General features: G+C 40.1%; 1 protein-coding gene across 3 annotated transcripts in view; it reads right to left on the bottom strand.

Annotated features, from left to right (window-relative positions):
* Positions 1-26773, bottom strand: part of inpp5a (inositol polyphosphate-5-phosphatase A) — a 156235-nt gene that overhangs the window by 105829 nt on the left and 23633 nt on the right. For all 3 annotated transcript variants that reach the window (XM_084948700.1, XM_084948698.1, XM_084948699.1), the window contains one exon: positions 6265-6306. In XM_084948700.1, the coding sequence (XP_084804826.1) occupies positions 6265-6306 (42 nt within the window). The remainder of the gene's footprint in view (positions 1-6264; positions 6307-26773) is intronic.

The following is a 26773-nucleotide window of genomic DNA, read 5'->3' as shown; positions in this document are numbered from 1 at the left end:
ATGTATGCAAAAGGAGCCAACCAGCATAGTAAAGAGCTTAGTCAAAACATCCATCCATCATGCAGCATATCAAGTTCTCTTCATTTATTTATCAGCATGTAAAAAAAGATCTTAAAAAATATCACATTAGGCCACTTTCCACTGTAGAACCTTGCAGGGAAATCCAGTATATACTGCCTGCATATGTGTATGTTCTTTGCACAGGAACCGAGGATGACATTTTTGGGATAGAAGTCATCTCTGCTATAAAAGAGGACACAAAGAGCCAGCAGCTTCACTGTTTTGGTGTTGGAAGTTAATGGCACCTACATGGAGCAAGAAAGAGCAACCTTCAGTGGCTGAAATACTAAGCCAAAGCAGAAGCACTGCGAGAGATTGACTGAAAGCGAGTCAGTCCCCAAAGCCTGCTACATAAAACTAGCTCTTCTCTTTTATAACTTCTCACTTGTTTAAATTGTATCAAATTAATAATTTAGCTGAGTCTGTGTTGAGCTATAACATCAACTAGCTCAAACTGGATCTGTGGTGTCATTGTCTTTTGGAGCAAATACAATTATGTGACAAAGAAAAAACCTACATTTCTATGTGGTTAACTTTACTACCGGGCCACCCAAGAACATTACAGTAGGGATGGGTATCGTTTAGGTTTTATCCGATACCGGTGCCAAACCGGTACTTTTGAAACGGTGCCGGTGCTTAAACGGTGCTCAAACCGGTGCTTAAAGAATGGAGAACACAAAATTGGTCCAAAAACCTCTCATGTTCAGCTGTTTTTTTTGTAAAAAGATAACAATGTTAGCCTTTTCTGCAGCTATAGGGCATATATGGTATCACTCTTGGCTGGAAGCAGTGCTTAAACAATGGAAAAAACACAAATTTTGTCCAAAAACCTCTCATGTTTAACTGTTTTCCACTTTTTCTTTGGTCATTTTAGCCTTTTTGGCCAGGGTGAAGGGAGTATCTGCCATCAAACAAGAAGACAGCTGTACGACGGTGTTTGCTAGTTCACCTTACATGCATTAATTTAATAACGTGGTTAGCCTACTCAACGTAAATTACACACGAACAACATTAAGCTACTCACGCAGAGAAGAACGGCTGCTGCTGCCATCATCATCAGTCATCATTTCTGCTACACTGGCAGGGCTAGGGGCCAGGACTCCCCTCTTCGGGTTTTTGGGGGATGTTGCTAACTCCGGGTCCGATAACAGGCACCACACCCGCAGTAGATGCGCTCGGTGTGAGGTCTCGCAGCAAGCTATCAAATACGGCGCATTTTTTGGCTTTAAAAAAAACCGCTATGCGTCGCCAGGTGTTTCATCGGATTTGAGGTGTTACTTCCTTTGACAGTATCACAGTATCAGCTTAAAGCACTTGTTGCAGGCTGCTGAGTTTGCATATTTTGCTGTGAAGTACAGCCAGACTTTTGACCGCTTCGCCTTGGGCATTTTTAATCTGTAGCTCTGCTCTAAAAGAACGTACGTACCTGGACCCGCCTACTATCCTCGGAAACGTAAAATGATTGGCTAGAATTCAAAGTGTATCACCTCTCAGGAAAAATAAGCACCGAAATAAAGCACCGAAATGTGCGCTGCTTTTCGGTCTGGTTACTACCGTTTATGTCAGAACCGTGCCATCATGGCACCGGATACCGGTACCCATCCCTACATTACAGTATTTAAACTGTATGCTACCATAGCACAAAATAACAGGCATCCGCATCTCCAGACAATCGCAATTGAACATGGGTTGACAGAAATCAGTCAGGCAGATTGGTCAATGACTGGAACATGTTCCAATCAATCTGACTCAATGAGCACAAAACGTCTCTTTGCAACAGGGGACTTGACTCAATTGGATATATTTTGGTTATGTTTCAATTTAAAAGCAAGGCTGCAGAGCCGTCCTGCAGCAACAGAATTTATGAATGTTCAATTTATGAGTTGTAGGAGGTTCTGTCTTGTCTCTTTATTTCAGATTTTACATTTTTGCTCATTTATCACAGTTAATCATCCCATTATCACAAAAACATTGCGTGTAACTGTTAGCTTGACCCCATTAAATCTCAAACTGTTTCCATCTTAATGCTGTTTTAACTTAACACACAAAAGACGCTTTGAAGACAGAAACTGACTGCAAGTGGTCACAGACCCGGTCCCCTGTCTTTGAAACAACTACTTCAGACATCACAAGATCACAAGTTGTTGCACAAGTTGATCACAAGTACGCAATGTGCAACTGACTGTAGCATTACAAAGTTTATTAGCATTAACTATTAACTCCACCCTCATCTATATTCTAACTCCAAATAACCTCAACAGTGACCACTACAGTGTTAAAATCTAGGCATTAAAAATGCTAGTCTTCAAGCAAATGGGTGGGGTCACAGTGGTTATGTACCAAGTTCCTGTTAAGGCTTCTATTATGAATGTGGTGTAGACAAACAAGATGATGCAACGTCCTGGAATAAAGATCCTTCTTATCAGTGTAAAGAAGTGAAGCAGCCTGAGTTCGATTACTTACTTCAATAGCATTGTTCAATACACCTATATTCTCTTATAAGTGCTGACAGTGTTTTCTAAACACTTTTTTTTAAAAAGTAGAAAAAAGAAAATCTTGAAATCTTAAAACTCAAAGGCCTCAAAGAGCTCAAAGAGAACATTTTCCAAAGTCATCATACCAGTGTACAGCTGTTCATTCATCCACGAGTAAACTCGCAGTGCAGGAATTTGGTTTCATGAAAAATGAACGTCTGTTTCACACGCAGTCATTGTAGGCGACTGGAAAACTGCTCCTACTGATGAGTAACCTCACATCACCTTCTACCCATTAGGAAAAACAAAACTTTTTCTCACCTATACAATCAGAGCTTTGTCTATTTTTGTGTTGTACACGTAATTGACCTCTACACAGGCATGGCAGGATCCTTGGCCTCACCGGCTGGACACCTCACACATTGGTACTGCATCAGATTACAGATATTGATGGCTGTAGCACCCCCGTGGCCGGAGCACAAATCATTATGGGCCATTCAGCCTGAAAGCAGTGTTGAGTAACATTACAAGAATTGCTCAATTACGGCCATCCCTGCTGATAAATATGGAAATTGATCTATTTCAATTCTCTGTATCATCCTCTTCACTTTCTTCCTAGAAGTGATTCAGGGTGGGGTTTTTTGTTTTTGTTATTTGTCTTCTTTAGTTTCTATCTAACTTTCATTTTGTCTCATCGTGTCTGTACATTAATCAAGTTTCACCAGATCTGACTTTGATTGCTTGATACCATCATTTTATTTTCTCAAGCATGAAATCTTCTCTCTCCGAGTATAAGGATATATGATATATATTTTTCAATATTATTATTATTTATTATTTATATTTCCAAAGATGCTATATTCTTATGCTTTTTTTTAATATTTATGAGGGCAGGTTTGGTAGAAAGGCTCACAATCATGTTACACATTGCACTACAAATGAGAGAACATCCTGTGTGATGTTTTCACAGATTAATTACAGGGAGTGCAGAATTATTAGGCAAATGAGTATTTTGTCCACATCATCCTCTTCATGCATGTTGTCTTACTCCAAGCTGTATAGGCTTGAAAGCCTACTACCAATTAAGCATATTAGGTGATGTGCATCTCTGTAATGAGAAGGGGTGTGGTCTAATGACATCAACACCCTATATCAGGTGTGCATAATTATTAGGCAACATCCTTTCCTTTGGCAAAATGGGTCAAAAGAAGGACTTGACAGGCTCAGAAAAGTCAAAAATAGTGAGATATCTTGCAGAGGGATGCAGCAGTCTTGCAAAGCTTCTGAAGCGTGATCATCGAACAATCAAGCGTTTCATTCAAAATAGTCAACAGGGTCGCAAGAAACGTGTGGAAAAACCAAGGCGCAAAATAACTGCCCATGAACTGAGAAAGGTCAAGCGTGCAGCTGCCAAGATGCCACTTGCCACCAGTTTGGCCATATTTCAGAGCTGCAACATCACTGGAGTGCCCAAAAGCACAAGGTGTGCAATACTCAGAGACATGGCCAAGGTAAGAAAGGCTGAAAGACGACCACCACTGAACAAGACACACAAGCTGAAACGTCAAGACTGGGCCAAGAAATATCTCAAGACTGATTTTTCTAAGGTTTTATGGACTGATGAAATGAGAGTGAGTCTTGATGGGCCAGATGGATGGGCCCGTGGCTGGATTGGTAAAGGGCAGAGAGCTCCAGTCCGACTCAGACGCCAGCAAGGTGGAGGTGGAGTACTGGTTTGGGCTGGTATCATCAAAGATGAGCTTGTGGGGCCTTTTCGGGTTGAGGATGGAGTCAAGCTCAACTCCCAGTCCTACTGCCAGTTTCTGGAAGACACCTTCTTCAAGCAGTGGTACAGGAAGAAGTCTGCATCCTTCAAGAAAAACATGATTTTCATGCAGGACAATGCTCCATCACACGCGTCCAAGTACTCCACAGCGTGGCTGGCAAGAAAGGGTATAAAAGAAGAAAAACTAATGACATGGCCTCCTTGTTCACCTGATCTGAACCCCATTGAGAACCTGTGGTCCATCATCAAATGTGAGATTTACAAGGAGGGAAAACAGTACACCTCTCTGAACAGTGTCTGGGAGGCTGTGGTTGCTGCTGCACGCAATGTTGATGGTGAACAGATCAAAACACTGACAGAATCCATGGATGGCAGGCTTTTGAGTGTCCTTGCAAAGAAAGGTGGCTATATTGGTCGCTGATTTGTTTTTGTTTTGTTTTTGAATGTCAGAAATGTATATTTGTGAATGTGGAGATGTTATATTGGTTTCACTGGTAAAAATAAATCATTGAAATGGGTATATATTTGTTTTTTGTTAAGTTGCCTAATAATTATGCACAGTAATAGTCACCTGCACACACAGATATCCCCCTAAAATAGCTAAAACTGAAAACAAACTAAAAACTACTTCCAAAAACATTCAGCTTTGATATTAATGAGTTTTTTGGGTTCATTGAGAACATGGTTGTTGTTCAATAATAAAATTATTCCTCAAAAATACAACTTGCCTAATAATTCTGCACTCCCTGTATATACAAAAGAAATTCAATAGCAAAGGTATCTTGTATCCCTCTCAAATTATGCTTGGTCCAACAGAGACTGAAATGTTTGTAACATGTCCCTCCAATCTGTTAGGAAATCACATTTCTCAGAGCGATGAGCCAATCTTTCTATTTTTGTGTTGTACACAAATGAGCCGATCTTTCTATTGTGTTTGCTTTTGGCAACATTTAAGGAATCCGTTCCAACATTCAGCATGTAGAAGAACTCTGGTGGAAAACCCTACCTAACACCTTACTTAGGTTAGCTTTCTTCCGCTTGGAAATCTGGATATTTTACAAGAACTCCATCCCAGAGGCACACACTAACTCACTAAGCTGAAAACTGCTCGTCTGAATCATAAGTCTGGAAAGTTTACTGCCCTGTATGAGCATATATTTAGCGCTTTAATAAAAAGAGATTGGAAAATGTATTTGAGCATTATTTTTACCCTTTTGATGTGTAAAATACATTGATTGTGTGCAGAATTATGGTAACAGCGAAACTGCATGTGTCCCTCTCTGCTCTCTTTCAGACAGCAGCTAAGAGGTCTAGCTGCCTCATTTCCCTTAACCCAGTGGAAAGAGTTGTGGTTAGTCAGGGGTTCCTATGTAGATGAAAAGGTAAGATATGAAACATGACTGAGCGCGAAAAAAAACAATACAATTAGAGAGTGAAAATAACCCTAGAGCTTAAACTAACTTTAACCTGTACGATTTTAAAAAAAGAGGTTTAAAGGTTCATTGAAACTTTTAATAAAGATAAAATAGTATCATGAGTTAAAGCAGATTAAAGCTAGATTTCTAGACAGCAGCCATACGAAGCACATGACTTCATTTGACTTGATCTATAGCTTCAGCTTAAGAGAAAAATCCCAGACTATCCTTAAAGTTTGTGGTGATTGTCACATGAGAGCAATTGAAGCTATAGAAACACACGTGATGGTAACAGTGCGTCGACTGTTCTGCTATACTGTAATCCACTTTGTGTGTTTTTAGGGGAGAAAAAGAGCTTTTGTGAACTAGTCTGTTTTATTTATGAGTTTAACTCATTATTGTACGGGAGGGTTTAGGCCATGTGGGGCATTCTGAAACCTGTAGGCATGCTGATGGTGTTTCCAACAGTCAACGGTTAAGCCCGAGTTACTCAGTGGATTAAATGCATCAAATATTTGATTTCTCTTACCTGGTAAAACTCCCTCAGCCATGTCTTCTGTAGATTTTCAAGCTGGAAACAGAAAAAAAAGACAAAGAGTTAGCAACATAATACTTTAATACCAACGCTAAATGCGTAATACTTTATCTCAAAATAACAATAATACTAGTTGGTGTCGTTTCACTTGTCTGTGCACTAGATGAGAAGAGCCATTCACTTTTGGATCTGGTTCCTGCTCAGCATTTTCATAAAGCGTCTTGCCAAACCTTTGACCTTTTTTATCGTTTCCTTCCCCAGTTAAATAAAAAATACTACAGGTCAGCTGAGTTTAAATAAACTCAATGTGCTCTTCTGATGATGTTTTCAAAGACAGTGCAGTGTTGCAGGTCACAGACAAACCACAAGCAGACTATGTATGTAGTACATCAACCAACAAGGTGAAATGACTGCAATACAATCGCACATGAAAAATAAGGTAAAGATGAGCCGAGTACTCATCATGAGTATGCCGCATTTCACAATGACATTAACTTATGCTTTATATTTACATATTTATATTCAAGTATGTACATGTTATGAAATCCGAAGATTACATATCTAAACTCAATGATGCACACGTTGAATGAGCAGATTTATCACTTGATTTGGATTTACTAATATCCAATCAAACCCCAGCTCTTTCACCATAAAGGTTACACTGAAACAAACCAGCGTATCCGTGTCAATAATCAACTGCTTACTTCTGTTGTCTTAACTATAAACTAAAAGTTTTTCTTTTACAGGCGTGGAAAGATCCCCAACACCAAATTCATTATATGTGTAAAAGATGCAGTGCATGCACTGAGAGGACCCTGCTTTAATCCACTTACAGCATCTTTCTCTCAGGGTCAAAAATCCTGACAGATCATCGACAAACCTCTCGCGCTTCTTCTTTTTCTCACCTCCCTTTGCTCTGCCTCTATCTGTCATTCTCTCTGTCTTCCACTTTAAAAGGCTATTCGCAGACCTGGACTTCATTTGGTTTGTGCAGTGGAAACAGAAACAGGGCCCTGGGCAGTCTACCATTTATGGAGAGATCTCCCTATGTCGATAACTAGGTCTGATGAACGGCTCTGTGTGTGTGTGTGTGTGTGTGTGTGTGTGTTGTTGAGGAGTTTTTCCTAACAAGACTAGTCTATAATAAGAATACACAAGAGATCTGCTGGCTCCGTTGGTATCTGTAACAAAGCCCTAACATATTACAGAAGTAGGTGATGTGAGCTTGGATGGCATGAGGGCTCGGAGAGAGGTTTATATCTGAATAACTGAAATCATATCTACATGCTGTTACTGGGCGAAACAAAATAAAATAATGCAGCTTCTCTTAACTTTGTTCTTACTAAAAATCAAGACACACCAATGCCAACTTCCCAAAACAGCAGCACAGCGACATCTTTTTGTTTTAGATAATAGTTCAACAAAAAGGCTACTATAGTTTAGAAGATCTTCCGCTGAGCATTAAGGCTAGCTAGCCTCTAACAGTGTTTGTTTAATTGATATAGGTACAACTGTGTGAACGAGTCACTTTGTGGGGTGCGAGGTAAATATTTTCAGCCTAACAGTTTATCCCATTCATCCAGTACTTAGATAAACAACATCTTCGGCTAACGTGAAGATTTCCTGGCAACTTCACTGTAACTCTGACTGTTACCTGCCAAGAAGCCGTCAGAAAACCACAAATTAACAACCTTTGTATAAACAGGACTGCAGAGGTATTGATAGCAAATAGCTAAACTTAGTCTAGCTATTGCAGATACATTATATGAGAAACACGACACTGAAAGATTCCTGAAAGAGAATTCTGCAACAGCAAAGATGATGGTAGGAGTAGACTTGTGACATGAAGGTTCCCAGGGAACAGTGAGGTTAAGTTTCATTCAAATAATGCTTTAAAATAACTGAATTGAACATACGAGTCTTCAACTTGGCAAACCGCTTCCAGAAAGGCACTGGAGACTTGCTTACAGGTTCCAAGCTAAGCTAACTAACTTGTTTAGCTATTTTACACAGCCATCGTAAGAGAGACATTAACTTCCTCATCTAAGCCATCAGTCACATAGGCTTAAAGACCTGTCAGCAACCCCTAGCAACCTCTGTATTGCAACCTCTCTATTACCAACACCAGTTGGTGAGTGGCTGCAAGATCAACCAAAAAAGGTGCTGGACCTCCATACAAGTTGTGGTTCATGACAGATTGATGCGATCACCCTTCGTTTGCATGGAAGATGCAGACTTGTCTGCAAACATTTACTAACTAACATCAGAGCAGCAGTGAAACAGAGAATGTTCACCTTCAAAGCAAAGTTATTCTTTACCAATTTTTACACTGAAGGCCATCAGTCTCAAGCAAACAAGCTGGCATCTTATCGGGCGACCTCAGCAACCACAGGAAGGTTTTTGATGCACCACTGTATACCTGTTAATAACCAATTTCACCTTGAGACTCCCAGCAACCTCCGCAAACCACCAACCAGTGGGGGAATACACATTTTTTCGTAGCAACCGTGGTCACCGTGGGGTCACTAACTGGTGCTTAGGCCTGCATGACTGGGAGTTAGTAATCAATTTCACAGCAATTGCTAACAACCGCAGCAAGCGGTCAGAAATAATTATTTTTCCCTAGAGACCGGTGGTTGCCAGGCAGACATCGACCAGTCTCTTGGGCTTGTGTGACTGGGCTCAAACTTTGAGAAACAAAACCAATAACGCAATGCAAGCAAATAGTTCATTCCAGAAATGGTATGATTTCCTGAATATTTAAGCAAGCAATGATACACTTGCAAAGTACTAACTGACTAATTACTGGATCAAACGCGTATCCCTGATGACATTTCCAAGGGCACCTAAATGTCTCAGAACTTACTAAGTGTGTGTGTATGTGCACCATCATCCTGGCCTCAGCCAGATCAGACAGAGCATAGGTCTATATAAGGACATGAGCAGTGGACCTTGTCATTAGTCACATGGATGGAGGAAGAGAAAAAGAGAGCAAGGCAGAGACAGGCACAGACGAACAGAAAGGTTCAAATTATTTGCCAGCTTACCATCTTAAGGCTGCTGTGAGGATTAAAACCTTTTTCTCAAGTTCAGATCTCAGTGCCCTTAGGTGACGGCGTCATGCAGTAACATGACAGCTCTTGATGATACGTGCTGATATTTTTGGCTCTTTCCATTGGTTGTTTCTCACAGGACCACTGTTAGCTGCACTTACTGCAATTTCAAAGGTTTCCTGTGTTCACACTCATATCGCTCAGACACTCAGTAACAAAGAGAATGCATCGGCGGTGAATTTAATCTCTCTAAAAAATCTTTCTGAGTGAGGACTTTGCACGTAGGGGTCACCATGGTAATAAGGCAATACAAAGGTACCGCCACCTGATTTATAAAGGAGTTTGAAGGCATCTTATTTGGGAAATACACGTCCTAGATCAACCAGCAACAAGCGCTCGGTCATGTAGATATCCATCCAGAGGTTTTCTAGAGCACTCTGATGTGCAGCAGAGATGTGTGGTGGTTCTGGGGAACAGATGTCTGCCTTGCAAGGACAGCTCAGAGGAGGACCGGTAGTTCCTCGGAGGCCCGAGCCCTGGAGAGAAAGTGGGCTAATAGTAAAAGGAAAGGGAGGACAAACTGAGTCTATATCTGTAGCCTCGGCACTCTGCCGTCCGCCCTCCTCGTATCAAAAGTTAATTTGCAGTTAATTAGAACGTGGGGCTATACAGGCAAAGAGGTAAAAATAAACCCACTCCATCCCCAGCCTCTCCTCCATGTACACCACCTCTTCCTCCACTGGTGCTTTCACTATCTTAGTTCTCTCCACCTCCTCTGTGTTTTTTGCCCATGCCTCTGTTTTCTCAGTCGATGGCCTACTTTTCAGACCGCGTGGGGAACTAAGAGACTCTGCCTGGGTTTTAAGTGGAAATCACTGTTTAACAGTGTACTTTTTCATAGGTTTGTCAACAGTGTAAAACTGTTGAGTGATATAAGTGATAATGGAGCAAAACTGCGTTGGAGCCATGACAAAAGATTGGGCTAAATCTTCTCTACTTCATCACATGAACACCGTTTGCACTCGAGTGGTACAGATTTAAAAAAAAACAAAAACAGAAAGGGGACTTTCAGTATGACCGGGTGTACCCTCATTTTCCTTTTCATTTCGATATGATAGTGAAATCTAAAAACTTGAGGCCTATCGCTTCTTCTTTAAAGTAGGACACTATCACAGTACTTCTTTTGGGCACTGGCTGTAGGCTGAGTATCTTGTGACAAGATATTTGCAGATTGCAAATAACCAATCTTTGAATTGAACAAATACCATGCAAAGCACTCTGGCTGGGCATGCTGATAGAAAATGTGGTGTCACACTGACATCTGAAAAGTGAAGAGACAAGACAAATTACCGCCCAAACTACAGAACTGTTGACGTCTTCGTCCTTTCACTGTTGACACAATGACATTCCTAAATAAATTAAATTGAAATCACTGACATTAAAAGTAATGAAAGCACTTCTACAAACTTATGTGAAACATTACAAATTTGGACACTTGCTCTCTATGAGATGCTGAAAAGCTGGGGCCAGGCTGCTAATGGACGTTCCCTAATTCATGTCACATTGTTTGGGCTTTTTTATAGTGTTTGTGCTCTTCTTATACCCTTACCCCAAATGGAAGAAGCACAAAGCTGACCTTCATGAACCTCCTAGCTCTTTTAGATGTTTCTTCATGCTTTTTTGTCTTTTCTACACAGTGTATCTTCAAAAAAAATCACTGGGTTTGCCTTAATAATACTGCAAACTCTTTGCTTTACTACTGAAGTGAAACGACACTATAGAAATAACACTGAACTGGAGTGAATAAAGCAGGATACAGCAATCAGAAAACAAACTCAGACTGCACAAGCAAGACAAAAGCAAAACTATCGGCATGACTAGACCCCACCAGATGTTTTTTGGTGAGTGCGTGTTTCCACTGAAGTGATGCTGACCTAAATAAATAAAAAGGGCGGCTGCACTAAAAAATAAAACTAAAATAAAATGCTTGCATTTCTCTACCAAAGGCTGCAAGGTGTATCATTTTGCAGAAATTGAAGAGTAAAGTGTGGTGATCTCTACTCACAGGAAGTGGTTAATCAGAGGGGAGGCTAACTCACTCTAGATCATGCTGACAAAGACTTACAGTATACTAGCAGGAATGTCATCAGCATGTAATATATACATTGACTGTGGCCACACCGCTCTTGCATTGGTACTTATGGATTTGTTAAAACAGTAACATGAAGCTCTGCTGTTGTAGCAAAGGTCACGGCCTTCAGTCTTCTACAGAATCTTGAGGATCGTCACCTGAAACATGCGCGTACACACACACACGCATTCTTTGGCTAGAATTAACCAGCACAGCTTCATATAAAAGCAGGCTGTTTAAACTGCAACTGTGGGGAAATTACGTCAAGGCCGGTCCAGTTAGACCCCCATGGTGATCTGCTGGGAACACATGGTCACCACATGAGTTTCCTCCTTCACAGCCCACTCTTTACACTCCCAGTAATCCCTGTGATGTTTTCTCTTGGCCTCATTTTCAGCCGCAGTGTTATTATTTTCATTAAGGCCTACTGAATACTAAGTTTGGCCAAGCTCGTGGCTCAGCTGTCTGTTATTTCCTGCCTCATCCTTCTCAACAGTTGCCATCCCCAATAGGCTCTGACTTTCTACAACCAGACTGGCATGGGGGGAAGAAAACAGCAATTAAAAAAAAGGATCTTCTCCCTGTTGCTTGCAACCTCTGTAATTGAAAAGAAGAGAGCGAAGATGAGGAGTCTTAAAAAAGCAACGGTTGCTTGGTTACACCTGGCACTAATACCAGACACGCACAGGTCTACCACAGAAAAAAAAACACGGGAGGTACAACTTACAAACCAAGGAACAGTATGACTCTTTACAGCTTTGCTTGTAACACAAATACACATAAACCTCAACTAAATATATGGACTGCGAGTCAAAAACGATTCACTAAAAGGGTCTACTTTTCACTTCGTTTTGCAACAACACTCCCTTAATGAGAGCAGTTATCTGCCCAAGCCAGAGGTCTAAATGATCATCAGTTTGAGGGCCTCATCACTGACCAAGACATTACCTTTGCCCTGCTACATTACGGCAACAGTCGTAATTCACTTTAAGTTCAGTGGAAACCAAGAAACCGCATGTATAGCTTACTTCCTAAACTTTCATCTAAAAGTCAAGCTTTTACAACACAAGCACACAGTTTCACAACATTACAGCTTCCTTAACGCTCACCCCAGAGTGCTGGCACAAACAGCGTCTCTGCTTCTTACCTTCACAGCACTGAACAATCAGCGTGCTAATTTATGTTAGGATACCGTAAACCAAGTACACTTACCTATAACTTTATCATGATATAAAGTATAGCCACAATACAGATGCAACAGTCATCAACATTTACCATGTGCATGCATCAATGGAATAAGACTATTGGCCAGTATGTTTGATGTTTCTTTGTTGATTGGTCTTTTTAGGAGGAGAGGCAGAACAAAGATGGTGGTCTTCCTTAAATTTCTATTCAGGATTCATTCTTATATATGAATATGTCTGCTGACTTGTGGAAAAAACGATGAAACTGCTGTTTTAAAATAAAAAGACATTTTACACTGTATTGTTAATGAATTGGTAACATAAAAAATTCCAAATTATTACTAGTATGCAGTGGTCAAATTAGGTGTTATGTGGTCACAACTATTGAAAAAACTTAACACTATAAGAAAGATAGTCCTAAGATAAGATAATCAAGTGTGTTTGTGTACAGTATAAAGAAAATTGTCAGGAACACCACTCATCCAGCTGTATAGCAGTCTGTGTGGCTCTGAAAGAGCTCTGTCAACCTGATTATCAGCTTCTTTCCTCCATGTGCTTCAAGCTCAGAGCTGCAAATACGTGGGAATCGACCATGCAGGGAAGCTCTAGGCAGAGATGCTACTGAACTGCAACAAGGGATGTGTAGGATCTACCAACGAAACCTCGGTGTCTCATTCTGTCTCTTGCAATCCCATAAAATACAAAAACTGCACAACTAAAATGCAGAAACAAGCTTTTACAGTGAAGATGCTCCATTGTAGCAAATCAGTACTTTTTCTGAAATCCTCTGGTCTAAGATACAGTCGCCTGCCATTCTCACGGGGTTTTTCATAAAATTGACATTTTCAAGCGCGCAATCAACCATCCGTGTCCCATTTGAGTCAACAAACCATGAACGAGTCAATGATAAGAAGGAATGGATCCCTTTTTTTCAGATTATAACCACCTAATTTGCCATGCAAAATAAATGAATGAATAAATCAGTGACAGATTTTACTACCAGGAAGGCTGCAGCAAACAACTGCAGCTCACAGAAACAAATGCTCTTCAAAGAGGATCAATTCTCCACTTTGATTTATTTATTTATTACCTAAATAAACTACAGCATGCGCAAGTTCCTAGGAACAGGGTTTCATTTCCTTCTATCCAAAGCAAATGACCCAATTAATAACCACAGAAAGTTAAGATGTACATCAGTGGGCAAGAAGAGAGGCCTCTCACGTCAAAGCCTTGTTTTTTCCAACCCTTGTGGCAAGGCTCGTTGTGCATTGGCAGCTTGTATGCGAGTGTTGACAGGCTGCTTAAAAGGAGGTTATTGGCTTTCAGGGGAGCAGGCCGCTCACTAAAAATACCCTGCTAGATGGAGGCCCTTGACTGATCGAGGGGATCTGAGGAAGCAGAGCAGCTGGAGAATCAGCAGGGGAATCTGCCGATTGGCTGGCCTCGCATCCTTCAACAGTCTGCAGGCGATGTCACACTCCCGAACAACTCTCCTTCGTGGGAGCTCTGTGGAGGCCCGATGACGCAAAGGCGTGTCCCCTCAGTATTTTATATAACACCACATCAAAGAAGCTCATTATGGAACTAATTAGAGCAAACCCACACTGAAATGTTAAATTAGATCGTGGGCCAGCTCTAGAGAGACGTCTTCATCCTTTGAGATGAGAAGGTATGGAAGTACAGTGCAGGTACAGAGGAAGGAAGCGCGTCAGCCTCAACTGGCGTTTTGTATCAGCGCCGGGCTGCTCATAATTGATTAAATGATGACGCATGCAGAATCTGAACTCTTCAATTCTTTTCAGATCACACAGCTACTTTATTTGCGTCATTCTTGTGTACAAACAAGCACAACACTATGAATGGCTTTGACTGTGCTGCGTTTCCACTTGAACTCTCTTCTTTCTCTCTCTCTAAAGGCAAGGTTTCACCCAAATGTTGTGCAAATTTAAGCTACATTTACGGATAATTTGCTAAAGGCAAATTCACGTACAACTCAGTGTTGTCACACAAACATAAACTTCTGGACGTATCAGCTCTCTTACTGACCGACTGCAGTTAAAACACTGTAGAATAGGAGGGAGCAAAATCAAGAGTGAAACCTCAAATTTCTAAAACACGATACATCGGAATAAGCCATCTTATGTGCTGATATGACATTCGACAGATATGCAGGCATTATCTGCACCAGCCATGTCTTTTGCATCTTTTGCACCCTGGGATGGAGACTAGTATGAAGAACGGGGATGCCACAAGAACAGTAATACATTTTGATTTCAAAATTCCTAAAACAAGACTGTACTTGGTTTCTTAGTACTGTAGGCACAACAGGCAGCATATGTACCGGGGTAGTTCTTCCAGAACTGACAGGGGCAGCACATGCCTACAACTATTCTTCTTCTTCTGTGGTGAAAAAGAAAAAGAAGGCCACCCACAAGCACAGGACAAAACTACACATGGAAGATATTTACAGTAGTTTCAACCACAACTCATTGATAAGAAAGCCAGTAAGAGTCGGTACGGTAGTACTTTGCATTGTTATCCTGAAACACATCAGAATTGTGTTGGAGACAGCCGGCAATGCCGTTGTGAAGTCAGCTATGCTCAGTAGGCTTAAACGCTTGCAATGGTTGGTGTTATATAAATGTTTACGCTTATATAACAAATTAGTAACGTTCACAGGTTACTAAACAACCATCCTAACATTTAAGTGTGCGTCGTCAACACACACTAAAACAACACGTTCACATTTTAAACTTCAGCTTACCCATGTCAGTTATTTAAAATATTTTTTATGAAAGAGTTTATATTTACATACATGGGAGAATCTTTTTTTTTCAGGTCTTGAGAATCGTAATTTCTGATATGAAGACATTCATAATGAAGAACAATTGGACTTATTTCAGGGGTTTTTTGGAAAATGTTGCCTCTCTTGTCCCTTAAAGTTTGGACATTGGTGGATGACGCTTTTAGAAGCTTTTAAAAACCTTATTTTGGAGAAAAATAAAAAACATTAAAGGATATTTTTTTTAATCAGATGTGTCTGGTGTCCCACCTGTCCACTGACCTTTAAAATAAATGAAGATTAGATCCTGAGTGGCTTTTCCTCTTCATCTCTTATAAAATGGCATTTTATTTCATTGATTTATCTGCACTGGATTTTCACGATGACTTGCACTGAGAACAAAAGCTTGACTAAGAGCTCTACTTTTATATTTCTGAAAGTTTTGTCTGATTACCTTTTTCATTTATAAAGCATACACTGGCACTATAATGTTTGTTTCTGTTTAGTTGTTATTTGATCTTAAGCTGTCATTAAACTCTATTTTCTTCTGGATAAATTCCAGCCCACCTTGACCCTAAATAGAAATAATCCAATACAGAGGATGACTGAATAATTGAATAATTTCATCACTGCTATGAAAATATTCTGGAGAAAGCATATTTTATTGTATTTGTGTGTGTGTGTGTGTGGGGGGGGGGTGACTTCTTCAACCTTAGTTAGGGATACGTAAACTGCTATTAGAGTATTGATGCAAATGTACACACATCCATTGTAATCAGCTGGGATTTGTCTAGATCAAATGTCATTAGAAAACAGGAAATTACAGCACTCAGGGCAACCACCATGTGGTTGGAAAGTCTTTTCCCCACTGCCTGAGAGCACAGCGCACAGTAACAATACCATTCAACAGCACACACACCTAGGTTGAAGAATACAGTCTGCTGAGTGTGACTGCACAGCAAACACTCAGACGTAGGTGTGTAAAATCTCTGCATGCAATGCAGACTACAGCATGGACCTTATACCGTATGAACCATATTAGCTTTCCATTTCCTTTAATAAATGATTTAGTCTTCACTGTGAAGAGGAAAAAAAATCAAGGACGTTTTAATTGCCCTGAAAAAAGCTTTTTGCTGTATAACTCTCAGGTGCCGCAGAAGGTGTCAGAGCAGAAATCTGACAGAGCTCTGCTACGATCTAAATAGTGTGCGCTCTCCCACTCACACCTCTGCCATGTGTTACTCAACACATACAGTAAACTCCCTTGAACAAGTGATGTATGCAGCTACTGGATGCCACTTGAATACCTCTTTAGTGAGAAGTGACAAACAATAACCTTGAATGAACTGTAATTTTCCCAAGAAAACACAAATGAAAGAGCTGTGTGATTCAGCATTGTGTCAAGTGTGTCATTCATACTTGTATCCACTTGAAAGGTTGGTCAGGGTCATATTAAAGATTCAATTATAACCTTATAGGTTGTAATTTGAGTAAGCTTTGGTTCTATAATCACAAATTACAAGAATTAATTACACAAGCTTTGCAATGTGTCTTTAATAAATTAAACCACCTCAGGATTATTTAAAACAAAGACATCCCAAGAATAAAAAGCAACCAAAGTGACATTATACACTACTATCATAATAAATGCTTTTGGTGGATTCATAGTTAACCTGTTTGCCTTGTTTGCAAATGCTCCCTGGTTCGGTACAAAGAGAATACCCAAACCCACTCGCAGCGGGTCACACGTTAATTTACTCCTAGAGCTCCTCCCAGTTCTTGGTAAATGGCAGGGTTGCATCAGGAAAGGTATCTGACATTAAATCTGTGCCAAATCAAATGCTTCTATCTGCTGTGGCGACAGTGTGGGTAATAAGATGAACCTTCCTATTTCAAAATAATTATTATAGAAATGTTTTTTATTTCTGTGTTTACACAGCCAAAGTAATCATATGTGTTTGAAGGTTTGGCTTGTTTATCACACACACAAAAAACCCTTATAATAACCAGCTTGTCAAGAAGCCACTTACAGTGACACTCCAGACAGAATTTATCTGTCACTCTCCCACTAACGTGAGAGGTGGAGTGTAAACAGTTTGCAGTTTTCTCCTCAAATCTTGGCTGTGTGCTTAGACTGGCCATTTCACAGTCTAAAGTCATTCAGTCAATTAACACAATACTGGTACTCAATCAGTTCTCAGTATTGTCCCAGAAATTCATATTTTTCCAACATTTTAGCAAACTAAACAATATTTTTGTCTCAATACATGTGCACTAACACGTTAGGCTAACATGGAAGCCAAAGATAAAGAAAACTCAAAGTTCAAAATGAATATTTCAGATTATATTAAATATGTTAAACTGGTTTCCTTCACCATGGAAGCATAAAGCACAACACCGAGTCTGAGCGCGCTCTCTTTAAACCCATCCTTCATGCCAGCCTAAAGTGGTAATACAGTATAGCTTTCTAATAGTTGTTAGCGATACAAAACAATTATGTTAGGCCATTTTAGCTGAGTGCATATGCTTTTATTTCTTTCCACAATGATCTTAACAGCCCAAGGGAATCTATGACTCATAAAATGTGTTCCAGGAAAGCCTGTTTCTATGTGTGTGCTTGTTTATAAAAGAAGTGTGGCAGAATAACAGGGAAATACAGTTAGTGATCACAGAGAGGGAGGAAGGGCGTGTCTGCTGCTTTAGATGCTACCCAGACCCACTGCACTGTAATTTTGAGTCACCAGCGAGCAAAGATAAAGACTATCCACACGATGAAGGCCTGCTGTGTTATCTCTTTGGCTTCTTCACTTTCAGCCACCAGTGATTAGAGCTGAAAGCGACTGATGCTCAAACAGCATCTGATACTGGCCTCATAAAGAATAACAATGAACAATAAACTCCCACCAACTACTTTTTCTGGACTTTAAATCTTTGACTGCTTTAATCTTGGGTGGTGTGCCATATGTTTAGCTTTCTTTGGACCTAATAAAAAAATAAAAACGCCATTACCTATAAAGATAAGAAGCTTTTTACATCACAGCCAAGGTGCGCCTAAGGGTCAGCCCTGGCGTTCCGTGTATATACTGAGAAACAAAGGTCAGCATGTTATTTTCATACAAGGCTAAAATCAGTTATTTACAGGCTTTTCATTATTTTCTCTCATATATACTGCTCCAGTTAGGGATGGGTATCGAAAACCGGTTCTTGTTGAGAACCGATTCAAACTGTTTCAATTCCTTGGAATTGTTTGCCATTTTTGCAAACGATTCCCTTATCGATTCCAGTCGCCCCGAATGACGTCACCACGTTGCGGAGCGTCATTTACCTGACAGGAAACACGGCGCCTAAGCAGCTCAAACGTTCAAAAGTTTGGGGATGACACCAGGGCAACTTGCAATACTTGCAAAGTAGATATTTCATTTAAGGGAGGAAAGACTACAAATATGCAAAAGCATTTGCTCACAAAACACACAATAACCTTAAATGAATGTCGTGTTTTTAATTCCGCTCCGGACTCGTGAATCTCAACCCAGCAGCAGCGGTAACGTTTGCACTTCCTCTCCCGTTAATGCGGCAGGTAAATAATCAACTAACAGTGCATATTATGTTAGCGCGATCTGCCTTATTACAAAACCTGCCATTACTGTGCATTTAGGTGACCATGATGAGAGAAACAGACAGAGTCTGGCTCAGATGCTGGCAGTTCTCGCTGCAGTCTACCGGTAGCGTCTCTTTTCAGGCCAGGATAGACGAATGTCACCGAGCAGTGACTAAGTTTGTGGTCAAAGGCTTGCACCCATTTGCCACAGCAGATGCCCCCAATTTTCAGTAAGTGAATGTGTTTAATTGTAGGCAGGGACATTACTCAATATTCTTGTGTAATTGCTACTGAATAATTTATGTTATACTTTGTTATTGCTACAGAAGAATATTTATTTTATTATTTTACATTTACAATTTTTTTTCCTGGGGACCCTGTGACACCCCATTGAAGTACACAAAATACTTTCCATGTTATTTAACTAAAAAAGTACAGGCTTCATCTTTTCTTTTAAACCATATTCTAACCATTCATCAGAAATGACTTCCATCCTTCTTGGATGTCATCTCTTTCATCCCACAGATGATAGAGAAGGTTTCAATAAATGCTTTAAGTTTCTCATTTTTTTGCTGACAGATCAGCTGCTTCTTGTCCTCTATTTGTCTTCTTCTTTTTTTCTTATGGTCTGTTAGTCCTATATATATTTTTATATAACTTACGGTGTAAAAAATGGCTGCTCTCTTACAACATCATCACCACTTTCTCCATTTCACCTTGAGGTAAACATTCCTGATGCAGAGAAATGGGGATGTGGCAGTGTGGGGATAGTATACAGATCGCACAAGCGGATTCAGAATGATTCAGTTTCACCAACATACTAAGAAGAAGAAAACTGCCCGGGGCGTGTGTAGTTATATCACATGATTTCTTTTCATATTTATATATTTTTGAACTATGAATCATCCAAAGCTATTCTAATAGAGCCGAAAACAACGATATATTACAATTCAATTCAATTCAGTTTTATTAATATAGCGCCAAACCACAACAACCTCGCGTTTAGGTGCTTTATAAAGGTGAAGACCCTACAATAACACAGGACCCTAATATAATACAAACAATACACTGCAAATGAGCAAAATGTGGTGACTTTTCTTATTTTAAGTGTAAAGTAAATGACACACTACATAGGAAATCTGTCTTTCACAGCAAAATTCCTCCCAATGGAAATGACAGAGGAGTGATTCCACCGTTAACGACATTTCGTTCTTTCAGAATCTTTTTCCAGACTTTAAACGTCACAAACCAATAAAATAATAATAAAACCACCGCAACTAAATTAGTTCATAAAGCAAAATGACAGTGATTCTAATTCAAATAGGTCAAATATCCACATCAGTTGCTCCAGGGTCTATAAGAGAAGGTCTAATATTTCTTTTTCCTTTTCCGAGAGAGAGCTCATTAGTAGGGCGAGGCTGTGGTCGTGCTAGAAAGCATCCACATCTGAAAGTAACCTCTCTGGAAAAGAAATAAAAACTTTAACAAGCACCAGACACTTTCCTGGAGAATCAAACAACGTTCCACATGGCATCAATAATTGATAGATCTAATAAAACACGGCACAGGCCTGGTTACTGTCTCTCTAAGTAGAATATCTTCTCCCCTCAAACAATAGCCTCAAGCAAAAGGTTATTGTTTGAAGGAAGGGGATGAAATAAACGTACTGAGTTGAGTATTTCTGGACAAACAATGGACTGCTGAAGTCACTAAGTTCGAACTGGAAGGAATTCTTATTGTTTGAGGTACAAAAAATTAATTCCACTGGATTTAAAAGCTAAGGCAGAGCCATGTTCCTGCTGGAGTACAGAAGGTAGCTAAACTCCACAATAAGTCACATTATCAGGGAAATATATACATTCAGAATATTTATGATGCACATTATCATGCCGCTGTTCCAAAAAGAACTTTTTCCCAAGATCGTTCTGGAGTCTTTAAAATGCCGCATACGAAACATATCCACTCCTCTTGATTCTCTGCTTATTTATTATTCCACTACACTGCCATTATTCATAAAATGTTGGTGTGAAGAACACTAACTTGTCATCTTAGAAAAGTTATTTCAGCATTTCGAGGTCAGAGTTCAGTCGAACTGAGGTTTTTGGCACAACTTCATGTATTTTTATGAAGAAAAGCCTTGAAAGGTCAGAGCTCCAGCACCACATTCATCTTGACTCATCGGGATTCTAATGAAGACATCTGGAGAAAACGTGTCAGCTTCATCGTGCTTTTTTTTCCTGAAAGCTCCAACAGTTGCATAAGTATTAACTTCCAGGAGTGCTTATTTTAGATACGGACACGTGTGACCAGGAGCAGGAAATCCCTGACAGCCTTAAAAATCCAGAACTGTGCCACTGGGGACACACTAATCATGATCGAATTACGCGTTTGCCTGGTCAGGCTGGAATTTACGCTCTGACGAAATCTCAAAAATTAAGGAGGCAAATGTGTAGGGTTGCAATGACTGCTCACTTCGTCAACAAAAGAGATATTACTTGACTGACTTTTGATTGGTCAGCTGGGGAAGAAGAAAAAAAAAAGCAGGAAGTGGTGACACGCAGTCACTCACAGACAGATCTTACAGTTTGCACCACTTCTCCATGCTGTCACTATAGGCCCGGTATCTTTAGGATTCAGATGTGGAGTTTACCTGTCGATATTCTGGGCCAATTTAAATGTTTAACATGATAATGTTGTTGTTGTTTTCTTTTGTTTTTCTTTATTTCTTTTTTTTGCTGTTGTTTACCACTCTGTCAACATTGAATGACAATGTAACTGTCCACAGGCCATTAATGGTTCAGCATATAACACTAGAAACACTAGTTGGACCGACTAAGACTTTTAACCCTCTGAGCACTAACTTATCATAAAATTTAACCATAACCAATGCTATCATGTCATTTTTGTTATTTTTTTAAAAATGTCTTGGTAAAAAGGTAGCAAAGAAAAACACTAACTTGACATGAATGAAAATCTATTTATTTTCTTTCCATAGAAGTACCTTTTGCTTGTCACCAAAAAAAATTCGGGTTAGGGTTAACAGACCTCAGAAGGTTAAAGCTCAACCTCAAACACTACCACAGCTGGCTTTACCTTATCTGCCCTACCTTATCTGAAGACACAGCCCAAAGCCACCTTTCGATTACCCAGGGCGATCACCATTATTAAGAGATCCAAGTTTATCATTTAATATTCACGAACAAAGACACCAGTAAGCATGGAATGTAACTACACCATTTCTCATTTCTGTCTATCATAATTCAAAGCATTTGCAAGAACTGATGAGATCTATAGTGCACTTTGAACAACAAGGATCCAGTCTGCAAAAAAAGGCCATACTTAGAAATACATGCATAATTCAGCAACGGAAGAAAGAGAGATGGCAAGAATTAGGCTGTCACAGATTCATCATGAAAAAGAAACCCGCTCTACTTTCCTGATCTTTGAAAAGTCACTCGCATGGTTGCTACCTCTAGAGGCATCCATGCATAAATGTTTGATGAGGAAGGAGAGTGCTTTTTTCCCCTTTTTTCTGTCTTCCAGCTGTGCGCACATGTTCATGTGAAAAGGGTAAAAGTCAAAGACTGATTTGGATATCGATCCTGGATGTTGTGCCTTGGTGTCAGGAACCATTACTGCTATTGATTCAGTGAAACTAACAAAAGGGAGAATTTTGGTGTTGACGCTGAGAGCTGGGGAAAAAAATGAAAAATTAAAAGACAGACAAATGCCACAGCACAGCACTACCTCATCAAACCCTTTAGTTTCTTTAGACCAATAGCTCTGTATTAGCTAAATATAGATGTCATTTCATCCCTTGTAAGCAAGATCGATAATTTGACCTGTGCGTGTTTATGTACACTGCATTGCCAGGATGTAGCACAGTAGTTTATTGCACATGAAGTCTTCTTTAAACATCCACAAGATTCCTAATCAAACAAATAAAATTAAAGATTATCTACCCAAGTTACAGCTCAGCATATCTCCAGAGTATTTGGAGGCTTTGGCTGCTGGAAATACAAACTCAAACCAGTAAAATTGTGACAAGAAATAAAACTATTTTTTAAACTCCTGCCCTGAAAATGCCACGACCCACATTTTAATCCTGAATTAGTATCTTTATGTCAGTTTTATGGCAAAAAAAAAAAACATGCTCAGCAGATAAGCACCAGGAATGTGATTATAATCTCTGGCTTAGTGGGGAGAAAAGAGGACATAATGGTCCTGTAATCCATTTCTGTGTGAGGATAGCATGTGATTACAATTAGAACAGGCACGACCCTGTCAGCGGGCTGTGTGCAGAGCGTGTGATCACATTCTGAGGTGTCACACAAATTAACCAATGATTTTGTTGTTAAGTGAAGTCATTATGTAAACGTCTCTAGAAGGGAAGCAACAGGAAATGGTTAGGAGTAGGTGGAGGAGGAGAGAGAGAAAACAATGTCTATAGTACAAATTGTGTTTCCTTCAGGTGGCGGGCTATACACTTCTACTTCCTGTACAAGATTTGCCCCATTCCGCTGATACTGTAACTGTACTGCTGCTCTCTTCTTCTGCCTCTGCCGGGTCAGACCATCTCCGGATCACCTGTCTCATAGCTGTTTTTTCCTTACTGCAAATGCTGTCCTCTGCCTTCTTGGGTTGCCTTTTTTTTCTTTTCTTTTTTTTCTTAGCGTTTCCCTCTCTGTTCTTATCTCGTGGCGCTCTCCTGCACACAGCATCCTGTTTGCACTGGGGCAGGACAAACATTGTCTCTGTGTGACGCCGAAGACATTTCACAGGCTATCACGTTTTCAGCATGGGCCCGATATCTCTATAATTGGGTTCTTCCTGCTGGGAGTGTGTGAGAGAAAGAGACAGAGAGAGCGAGAGAGAGTGAGGAAAGGGAAAAAAAGGAAGGGGAGGGAAAAAGAGTGAGCAACTGGCAAGAGAGGGGAGCTCGGAAGGGTCATTTTCCATTTCCACCAGGACCCCATTAAAATGTCTCAGACGCCCCACAACAATCCTTTCTGTCACTGTATACTATCTAGAGCAGAAAGATCAACATGGAGATCCGTGTCATACAAAAATAGGTTAAATCCATCACAGTTCGTCAGGCAAAGCCCAAAATGGGACACAGCAGACTCTCCCCCGCTCTTTCGACAAAAAACAAGTCCAAAATATGTCCAAATGAAGACTGTACCTCCCGAGCAGTCCTCTCATTTAAGCAGCTCCTCTGGGCACTGATCTTCACCCGGTGCCAGAAAACCAAACTTCCAAAATAAACAGCAGAGAGGGATCTGGGTTTCCACAACACAGCGCCTGGGCCCAGACCTCAACCAGACCCAGTGAATGAGTCATGCGTCAGAAACACCACAACAGTTCTCAATGGTTAAAACCCAGGCCAGACAATGATTTTGGACACACGACACACTTGTTAAAGATGTTTGACCATCTGTTAACAGAGCTGAAACGCATGTTTCTGAAACCTGTGTTAGGATATGGGTGGTGGTGAATAACAGTGTTCTCCACTGCCCTGTAATTGAACTGTATTCTCCTTTAGTTTCACCTCTTCTGACTTCCTGAATTTCATATTCTCTGTGGCCCCTCCCGTTGATATTTTAAGAGGTTTCCATTCGCCTTCAACATCACAGAGTGAACTGCTGACACCCTAGAGGGATCCCCCCTCTTATGGGCCCTCAGTTGGATACACTCAAAACACATGATCTGTTATTTATCTAAGCCCATCCCTGGGTGAGGTGCCTGCAAGGAAGGTTCATAAAATTCACTTTATTATTTCTTCTTCTTTTTTTGTTGGAAATTAGTGGTAACAGTTTATATGACACAATTTGTTTCATAATTCAATTTCAAAACTTTCTTCTGAACTGACATGACAGAGCAGATGTTGGGAAAGTCATGAGGTTAGCCTACATTGAAAAGAATATTTTAAGTGTGTCATACATGTGGCAGCTTGAGGACTTAATAACTTTTTTAGAGGTCATTTGAAAAACAGGATGAGATGGGAAAGTAGGAAAAGAGAAGGTAAGCATCTTTGCCCAGTTACGAAACTCTCATGATGAAGAAAAGTCCTGCCATGAAAGCAAGGGCACTGTTGTGCAGAAGAATGTAAGGCCTCGCTCATTTGGGCTTTTCACACATATTTTTACATGCAGAGTCAACTCACACGTGGCTTGAGTTTTGACACAAGGTCAGCTGTAAAAATATAAACTTATCTCCATCTCTGTTAAGCTTTTTCAGTGTACTGCAAACCCAGTGGCCTACCAAACCTGAGCTGGAAGCTGGAAAAAAACAATAGTGACATTATGAATACTAATAAGTTGTTTGGTATATATCTGTAATTACAGTGAAAATTTAACATTGGCTTAATCATATAATGTACTGTATATGAACAAGGTTAAGCATTGTCTGGTGCTGTCTTGCTGGAATAGCCTACATTACAATCTGTAGGTCTGCTTTCACCTGCAACATTGTATCTGCACTAAAGTTACAATGAGAGCCTCACATAGGCATTTCCACGGTACTGTTTATATTTGGTTTAGCATACCGGCATCCAGAATAACGACGAAACAACTAGTAGCTCAGTGTTCCACCAGGAAGGCACCAGGCCCCCGACATGGTGTTGTCTTCACGCCTACTGGCTGAAGAACCTGACTGCACTCCGTGAGTGTCTGGCAGTACAAATGAACCAGCTGCCAGTCGATGAGGGACACCCACAATGGCTAACCGGAGGCCGGACAGTCGACAAAGACCCTCTGAAGGTTCACCAACCAACTACCGGCTAATAACCTGCCTCAGTACCACATGGAAGCTCCTGTCAGGCATCATGGTGGCTAACATGGAACGGCACATACATGAGTGGGGCACAGAAAGGAATTGGCAAGTATACCAGAGGCACAAAACACCAGCTACTGGTAGACGGGGTGCATGTGTGTGGAGATATATAATATATATATATATATATATATATATATATATATATATATATATATATATATATATATATATATTAGCTATTTGCTAAATGTATCAGTATTCTAATATATGTTCTAACGTAGCTGACAGAATCAGTCTATAAAGGCTCCAATCCTTCCTGTTATTCACATATCGTGTTCAGACAGAAGGAGCTGTTTTAAGGAGTGAGAAAAGGATAATGAGTGAAATCGGTGTTCCGCAATCAATTTAAAATATAACATTTCAAATAGTAAAAAACCAAAATCAGTAGCTTTAAAGAAGATATTGAGGGGTACCATGACAAAAAAAATCAATGTATGTAAAACACTGCTGCAACAGCCAAATACAGTTTGGTGGGCATTAATATGCCTGAGCTCCACACCAAAATCTATATATAGGAAAACACTCAACCAACAATACTGTTAACAGAGCTGTGCCACTATCACAGCCTTCAGAACAAGACTCAAGCCAGTATTTCCTGTAAAATCTGAATACAAATAACTGCTGTTTTCTACACTACATTTTTCTTTCAATCCAATTTACTCTAATCCCAAGAGTATTAAGAGTACTCACATTTTGCATACTATTGAGAAATGTTCGCTTTCCAAGAAAGGTATGACCCTGACACACATATTCCTGGATCGTATAGATGAGTGGGAGCTGTGATGTGAACATGCAAAGACAACAATGTTCACCTGAACAATGGCAAACAAGTTCCCAGGAACAGCAGGCTGCAAAACCTGCATCCTGACCTGGCTCATTTCTATTCCTATCTTTAAAATGATTCACCATTACAAGGCGTTC

This window comes from Perissodus microlepis, chromosome 13 (genome assembly GCF_051167445.1).
Source record: "Perissodus microlepis isolate ML-2025 ecotype Zambia chromosome 13, ASM5116744v1, whole genome shotgun sequence".
In the NCBI taxonomy this organism is placed as follows: domain Eukaryota; kingdom Metazoa; phylum Chordata; class Actinopteri; order Cichliformes; family Cichlidae; genus Perissodus; species Perissodus microlepis.
Note: the sequence above shows the minus strand (reverse complement) of the source record. Positions and strands in the feature narration are given on the sequence as shown.